Source organism: Gracilinanus agilis, chromosome 3 (genome assembly GCF_016433145.1).
Source record: "Gracilinanus agilis isolate LMUSP501 chromosome 3, AgileGrace, whole genome shotgun sequence".
In the NCBI taxonomy this organism is placed as follows: Eukaryota; Metazoa; Chordata; class Mammalia; order Didelphimorphia; family Didelphidae; genus Gracilinanus; species Gracilinanus agilis.
Genome location: NC_058132.1, coordinates 454,059,243 through 454,067,716, shown reverse-complemented (window position 1 = coordinate 454,067,716; position 8,474 = coordinate 454,059,243). Strand labels below are relative to the sequence as shown.

Here is an 8,474-nt window from a genome sequence, read left to right as displayed (position 1 = left end):
GAGAGAAGGAGAGAGAGAGGAGAGAGAGGAGAGAGAGATAATGAGGGGGAAGAGAGATGGAAGGAGGGACAGAGGGAGGGAGAGAGATAGAAGGAGAGGGAGAGGAGAGAGAGATATAATGAGGGGGAAGAGAGATGGAAGGAGGGACAGAGGGAGGGAGAGAGATAGAAGGAGAGGGAGAGGGAGAGAGAGAAAGAAAGAGAGAGATGAGGGGAGAGGGAGAGGGAGAAAAAGAGGAAGAGAAAGACGGAGAGAGAGAGAGAGGGAGAGGGAGAGGGAGAAGGAGAGAGAGAGAGAGAGGGAGAGTGAGAGAGAGAATATTGCATGGGATTAGAAATTTATTCCTAAAGTGTTATAAAAATGTGCTAGTGTTTAGATATCTCAAGCCATAGTGTTGAACTAAGGGATAAAGTAGGAAGCAACTTTGGAACCTGGATTTATTCTATGAGGAAGCAATTGTAGTCTTAAAATGTTACAGAAAATATTCTTCATGAAATCATAACATATTTATATGATGACCTCATTATAATAGTCTTCTTTCTGGAAAAAAAATAACCCATAGGATCGAATCCATTTTTCAAAGTTTTGGAGTTTTCCTGCTGAAGTGATTCGTTTTTGAGACATTCCGTGCCTTTCTTTTGATGAGTTCTTAACATCATTTCATTTGAGCTTATCTGATTCTGTTCCTAAAGAACTGCCTCTCCCTCGATTTATGGCCCTGAAAAATGACAGTGAAATAAGATACAGCAATCCAGCCGATCTTCATGGATTGAAGTGTCAGATTCCATATGTAACCATGGAAAAGAATTCCTTCAAGAGAGTGGATGATGGGGAAAAACAGGTAAAAAAATCTACTGTGTGTGTATATATATGTTTGTCTTCTTATATATTATATATACACATAGAATTGCATGAGATTAAAAAATCATTCCTAATATATATTATATATGTGTACATCTAATATATATTCACAATATGTGTGTATGATCTTTTTTTTTTAAACCTTCACCTTTCATCTTAGAATCAATACCAAGTATTGGTTCCAAGGCAGAAAAGCGGAAAGGGCTAGGCAATGGAAGTGAAGTGACTTGCCCAGGGTCACACAGCTAGGAAGTGTCTGAGGCTAGATATGAACCCAGGACCTCCTGTCTCTAGGCCTGGCTCTCAATCCCCTGAGCCACTTAGCTGCCCCACCAGTGATATGGTGTGTATATGCGTGTGTGTATACATATCTATCTCTATAAATATCTAAATTGAAAGGACATGAGAAGCTTCATAGCAGAGGGAATAGATTAACTGGCCTTAGAGCTGGGATGTCCTGGTTCAAGTCTCCACTGACACAGTCTAGTTATGTGATTAAGTAGGCAAGTCATTTGATCTTCTGTGCCCTAGGCAACCCTTTAAGAAGATGAATTATGTATAGAGAAGGAGATGATTTGCCCAGGGAGAGGAAGTACAATCTCCCTATACCAAAGAAAGCACGAGCCCCTTCCTTCTCTTCAGTGAGATCCTACATCAATACGCTTCGGGTAACCTGGAACTTGGAACACTACTGAAAACCTAGAAGTAAATAAAAAACAAAAACAAAAACAAAAAAGTCACTAAGTATTGAGGAAAAGTACTTGTCACTAAGTACAGAAGAGCCACCCTTAAGCCACACTCAAGACCCATTGAGTTCTGCATAAGATAAAGATAAACTGAAATAAATCCATGGAGGGGAGGAATAAAGCACAGCCACAGTGGGACCCTTCTGCACTGGGACAAATATCTTCCCCCAATCTTCAGAGTATCCTCTGCCCTTCACAATGTTACAACATAGTTTGATGATCAGCATTTGCAATGGTGACCCTGAAACCTCTAGAAAAGATTAAATTATGTGCTGCACAGCCTCACCCTGATGTTCCTTCCTTCCCATCATCTCCACCATAGCTTCAATTGCTCTAGAATTAGTTTTATAGTCAGCCATTCTGATCTCTCCCTTTCTTCCTAACCCACACCTTCTCACCCATTTAGAGGCTCCATTTTACCTCAATGGTGAAATCTCTCCAAGAGAGCTATGAACAAAAATTCTCATAATTTATAGAGATAGGTTTGGAGGGTCCTTACCCCAAGACCTATCATTACTAACTGCAGGTCATAGAAGAGAGACTTTATATCATCTGTCTTCCACATTGCTTTTATTTATATTTCTTTAAGTTGTAATGATCTTTTGTTTTTGATACTATTGCCATTTCCCAATACCCCCATCCCCTATTTATTTAAAAATTTTTTTACCTTTTTTCTTAGAATCAATACTCTATATTAGTTTTAAGGTAGAAGAGTGCTAAGGGTTAGACAATGGGGGGTTAAGTGACTTGCCCAGGGTCATACACGTAGGAAGTAACTGAGGCCAGATTTAAACCCAGGTCCTCCAGATTCCAGGTCTCGTTCTGTATCCACTGTGCCAAAAACTAGCTGCTCCATCTCCAATCCCTTTTAAGAAAACAGCTAACAAAAATCTGATACAGCAATTATTTGTCAGCTTATACATTTTACATTCATAGTTCCCTTTCTCATGTTTACTGAGAACAGGAAGATAAATGTCACTGCCTAGGCCCTTGCAGAGATGGATTGGACTAGATGGTTTCTGAGGGGCATTCCAGCTCTATAATTTGATATTTGAATCCTCACTGCCATTATCTATCTGATGGGAATGTAAAAAGGAGAATCTCTCTCTCTTTCTCTCCCTCTCTTCCTCTCCCTCTCCTTTTCCCTCCCTCCCTCTCCCTCTCCTTCTCTCTCTCTCTCTCTCTCTCTCTCTCTCTCTCTCTCTCTCTCTCTCTCTCTCTTCCTAATAATAACACATTTATGCTTTTATGTAAAATACTGAGACTTATAAAATGCTTTCCTACATTGCACATTGCTAAAATAATTTGTGAATTATTAGGCAGAAAACAAAATTGTGTGAGCTAGCTTGTCTTATATAAGCCAATTAGCATTGGCAGATGCTTTTATGAACTTTGAATTTGGTAGATGCAAGACACTTTCCCAGTTTGATTTTGCTCATGTATGGAAATATAGGAATTTCATCCATGAAGAATTCAGAATAGACTTTGTAGAAATTTCTCAGTTAGTGAAGATTGAGTTTATCCAGAAGAAAGTTAAAATTGGATTCTATCGTAGTTCCATGTGATTAATGACTTTTCATTTTCCAAAGAAAAATGTCATATGACTAAGAGAATTATAGACTCATTTGAATAGTCTAAATATCTCCTGGCAAGTATTTACTTTCTGGCAGGTGTTTGAAGCAACATATATTCATATCAAAATAGTTTTCATTTTAAAAGGCAGTTTCCCATTTGTAATACCAGCTAAGTCATTTCACCATTACTTTTTGTTATACATCTTAGTTGCAAACTAGAATGTTGTTTTGTCAGTCTTCACCACTGACCCCCATTTCTGGTTCCTTTACAGCAGGAGACAATGTCTCCCACAATGTCTCCAATTAGTTCTCCTCCTTCTTCTCCATCCAACTACCAAAGGGTACCTCTGACCTATGGCTATGGTAAATTGAGAAGTGGGATGGATCAGATCCATGCAGGTAAGATGACATTTGGAGCACCAATGTCCTATTAGTCCATGATCCTTAATCTAAACTGCTTTTAAGAAACCAGCCTACCAATTTCTAGATTTAATTACTGTTATCTTTAGAAACATGGCTCCCTAATTAAATTGAATTTTGTTGAGGAGGTTGTTATTCCTTCTTAACATTGGAGACGGTAGAGTGATACTTTCTTGTTTCCTGTTCTCTAAGTTATTGTTTCAATTTGTAAGCAACTGTTGACCCTTTTTAGATTTATACAACATCTGGGACATAACCCCCAATTTTTTCAGCCTGTAAATAAAGTCTCTGAGACAGAGCTCTGAGCCAATAACTATTTATTAAAGGAACTGGTCCCCTTCAAAAAATAGAATCCCAGACCTTCCTTTTGGTCTGTGACTCCCCCCACCACCTTGTCCCAAGGTACAACATTTATATCCTTTACTTTCAAACAATGAACAAACAATGAAAGTGCAGTCCCCTTCTAGACTGGTATAACTCAAAGTATATGTTTTAATTAGTGCATTAATGTTAGACAGGAGCAGAGATGACTGCTACCAGCTCTTTTCTTTGGAAATTAGGTAAGGTTCCTGGGTTCACAACATATAGCAAAAGACCCTTGTCAAAGAGTTGAGAAGTCATGTTCTGTTTAAGGTTAGCCAATCAGATAGAGGTTCTAGGGACAAAGGGTTCCCCAAATAGCCAGAGACTTTCCATCTAACCTTATGAAACTTGTGCCAGGGGAATAAACTTAATGACATCCTGTGCCATGAAGAACTTTGATAGTCAAAACTAGAATGGAAACCCTTTAACTGTGGTCAAGCAGGAGCATGTCCTAAGAAACTCCATAATCTAAGATGAAGAAAATTTACTCAGCTCTTTAACCTAATCTAATTTATATTTACTCATAACTGTATTGTGAAATGAGTTAGTTGATTATCCTCACCTCACTAGATGTATATCAATGTCTGTTAATACAAGAAAATAAATCACTACTTCTCTGGAACAATACTAAACTGAATAATACAGATTGAAAATTAACAGAGGGACAAAATCAGTGATTTAGGATGGGCAGGGGTCTACTCAAGTGGATAGGGGTCAAAGTATTTCTTCCAGGAGAACCAAGAATATTGACAGGCTAGAGAACATTCAAAGAAGGACAGTCAGGATACTGAGGATGTGGAAGACTATGATATGTGAGGACTGATTGAAGGAGCCAGGGAGGTTTAGTCTGGAGAAGACTTGGGGGAGTGGTACTCATATTTAAGTCACATAGAAGAGGGACTTGTTCTTCTTGGCCCTAGAGAAAAGAGAACTAGGAATGATGTATACAAGTTGCAGAGGTCAGATTTCAACTCGTTGTAAGTAAAAACTTCCTATTGTCTAAAGTGGTATGTGTTGCCTCAGGAGCTCGTGGGCATAGGAGGTTTTCAAGTGGAGGTTGGATGAATTGTTTTTTATTTATTTCATTTATAGAATTTATAGTAGGAAGTTCTATATGTATAGGTTGGACTAGATGACCTCTTCCAACTCTTAAGATCCTATGATTCAGTGATACAGAATATAGAAAATTGAATAGAAAGGAACATTATTCATGGCATATGTTACATTATAGATTTCAATTGTTAAAAAACAAATTCATTCTTGTTATTTTTGTAGAATGTTAAAATACAGTTCGATTTGGATGACTAAACAGGATAATGATCCATCAGATTGCTTCTTTTGATTATTTCCAACTTATCCTGTACTTGTATATAGTTATACATAATTCTTTTCATGTTGTCTTTTTATTAGATATGAACTCCTCGAGAGCAGGGATTCCCATCCCTCTCCTGCTCCCAACACCTTTGTCCCTTTCTTTGTATACCTAGAACTTAACCCAGTGTCGGTCACACAGTGGGAATTTAATTTGTGTTTGCTGACTGTCAGATTTTATAATTTTTGTATCATCAATATAAACATTTTACCAATTGCACTTTGGGACCAAGAATAATGGAAAATGTTGAGAACACCTCTTTTAATTTCCACATCCATCATCCTAGTATAGGATCTCATCATCACCACCCTCCCTCCCTCCAGGTAGATTGCAGTAGCCTCTTAAGACACTTCTCCACTTCTTCTGCCCTGGGAAAGTGGGTTGACTAGCAGTAATCTTTCCTACCCTCTCCCCACTATCTCCTTTATCTCTGGGGATATAATTGGCCTCATCGTGTTGTAAAAATTAGTGCAATCTTTAACGTAAGGGCAATACAGTGGCTTCCTAGATCTATAGAGTTCCTTTTCCTCTACAGTTTTATGGAGCCCTTTTCAGAGCTGCTTTCCTTTTTGTTGTCCACCTGCCACTCAGCTCTCACTTGTGGTTTCAAGAAGCACACACCTTGATAAACCATCTTGGTAGCTGGCCAAATCAGGTTGAAGGTAACAATAGACTTCAGACCCATCAGGGGGAAGTCTGCCCCAGGTATGTGAAGCAGAAGAAGCAGATGAGAAAAATTTGTTTCAGCAGTCATGGAAGCTGCAGAAGTGGGCACTGTGGAATGCTAGGAACTTGGTTAGACATTGAAGAAATTAAAATCATTCACTATATCCTGAGCTTTCACCAGTTCTCTTGCCTGTTGTCTTGCCACTGGTCTTGGATGACTCTGGAAGAGAGTGAGACTGATGACTTTGTGCAACTCTGCCTCACTTTGATACAATATATGTGCTAATCCATAATATCATTGTCCTCTTTGAGAATGAAAGCTGAACTATAATTGAGTTCATATTAAACAAAAAGTTATAAGTACAATCACTGTACCCCAAATTTCTCAGTTAGAAAAACCCTTATTTTTCAGGAAGTGATTTACTTTTTTGCCTTAATTTAAACTTCTCTCTATCTTTCTTTAATCTAGATAATCAACAAAACAATAAATCAGGCTCTAATTTGTAGTTTACCTCTAGTAGTTCAAATGTTCAAAATAAAAATTTAATAACCTTATGAGCTGACTTCAGTGCCCTGTGGTCCAGTTAAATTGGGTTATTCTTTGCCTTCTGAACATGCCTTTTCTATGCAACCTTTATGCTTTTCTTCAGTTCATTCTCTGTCTAGAATGTCTTTTGCCCTCCTCTTTACCTGTTTATTTCTTACCCATTTTTTTCCTCTTGGATATGCATATTTATTATAATTCATTACATATTTATGACAAATTATATGCATTATATTACTGTTGTTACATATATTATATTACACATATAAAAATAAATATACTTTCATAAAAAAGACTACCTTTAGACAAATCATTTAATTTTTCAATGTCCAAAGTTGTAGTTGGACACTCTTAAGTTGTACTAATATATATTGGCAGGTGAAGTTCCTCACTAGGAGCTCCCTACACCAAGGAAATCACAGGTACAAACAATAATGACAAAATTTATCTATTAATACTATATTTTATTGGGTTACAGAATGATAACATCATAGATCTAGAACAGATGGATCTCAGAAGCCAGCTAGTGTAACTCCTCATTTTATAGATGAGGAAACAGGTTTCTTTGGGGATGTCTAGTGACTTGCCCAGGATCTGCCCATTAAAAAAACAAAACAAAACACAAAAAATGACCTTTACCTTCCATCTTAAAATCAGTCCTGTGTATTAGTTTCAAGGCAGAAGAGTGGTGAGGGCTAGGCAATGGGAGTTAAGTGACTTGCCCAGGATCACATAGCTAGGAAGTGTTTGAGGCCTGATTTGAACCCAGGACCTTCCATCTCTGGGCCTGACTCCCTATCCTCTGAGATACTCTGCTGCCCTCAACTCCTACCCATTCTTTAAAGCCCAGTACAAATGTTTCTTCTTCTACAACCTTCCCCAATCTTTTAATTGTGTAATAATTTGTCCCTTAGGATGTCATAAATCACTGTTTTGCCCCTAGAATACTATTGATATTTATGTCATACTTCTGTTCCTCTACTTCAGTAGGCTATTATCGCTACTTTATTAGATGGATAAACTCCAGTGAAACAGCAGTTTCTTATTTGAATTTTGCTATCTCCTTCCTCAGTGTCTAGTATAATGTTCTATACAGAGTGAGTATTTAATACAGCTTTGCTGAATTTTCAGAAAAGCATTTTGATGACAAAAGTTAGACATTGGCTTGGCCATACTGTCTATTTTAAATTCTGCTGGTCACACTAATGTCAGTCGTTGGTGGGGATTGGTGGTGTTTTGAATGGCTAGGCTATGTGTCCTCAGCACTTCATAAATTCTCCTTGGCATCTTTTTCTCTTGGGATTCTGAGTCCCAGTTTAAAATGTGACCAATTAGACTTATTTTAGAATCGGACATGTATGATCTGGTTTTCTGCTGAGGCAGGAAGTGACCCAGTTTCTGCAGGTTTTTTCCTGTACTGAAAGGAGTGCTGATTTTCAGGGAAAAAGAAAGACATAAAAAATTTATGCAAGGTTATATGAAATAGAACATCCATAACTTAGTTTTAGTTATCAGTAGGGGCATTCAGGTTATTTCAGCTGAATTCTCTTGCAAACTTTTGTTGTTACTGTTCAGTTATTTCAGTCATGTCTGACTCTTCATGACTCCTTTTGGGGTTTTCTTTGCAGAGATATTGGAGTGGTTTGCCAATTCTTTCTCCACCTCATTTTACAGATGAGGAAACTGAGGGAAACAATGACCAGGGTCACATCGCTAAGTGTTTGAGGCCAGATTTGAACTCAGAAGATGAGTCTTTCTGGTTCCAGGTCCAGTACTTTATCCACTGCACCACCTAGCTGCACCCCCCAATTCTTGAAATTGAATATGCCAGAAACTCATCATATTTCTTTGTTGGTCATTCTTTCTCATCAATTTTTTCATTAACTTTTTAGTCCATTAGACTTATATGCTTGTGGTTTCCTCCTTAT

The 8,474-nt window shown here is 37.9% G+C and overlaps 1 protein-coding gene across 1 annotated transcript in view; it reads left to right on the top strand.

Moving 5' to 3' along the window:
• The window catches only part of REPS2 (RALBP1 associated Eps domain containing 2), a 251,336-nt gene that overhangs the window by 106,491 nt on the left and 136,371 nt on the right, over positions 1–8,474 (top strand). Inside the window, exons 3-5 of the mRNA XM_044670340.1 lie at positions 693–841; positions 3,454–3,580; positions 4,885–4,941. Coding sequence (XP_044526275.1) covers positions 693–841; positions 3,454–3,580; positions 4,885–4,941 — 333 coding nt within the window. The remainder of the gene's footprint in view (positions 1–692; positions 842–3,453; positions 3,581–4,884; positions 4,942–8,474) is intronic.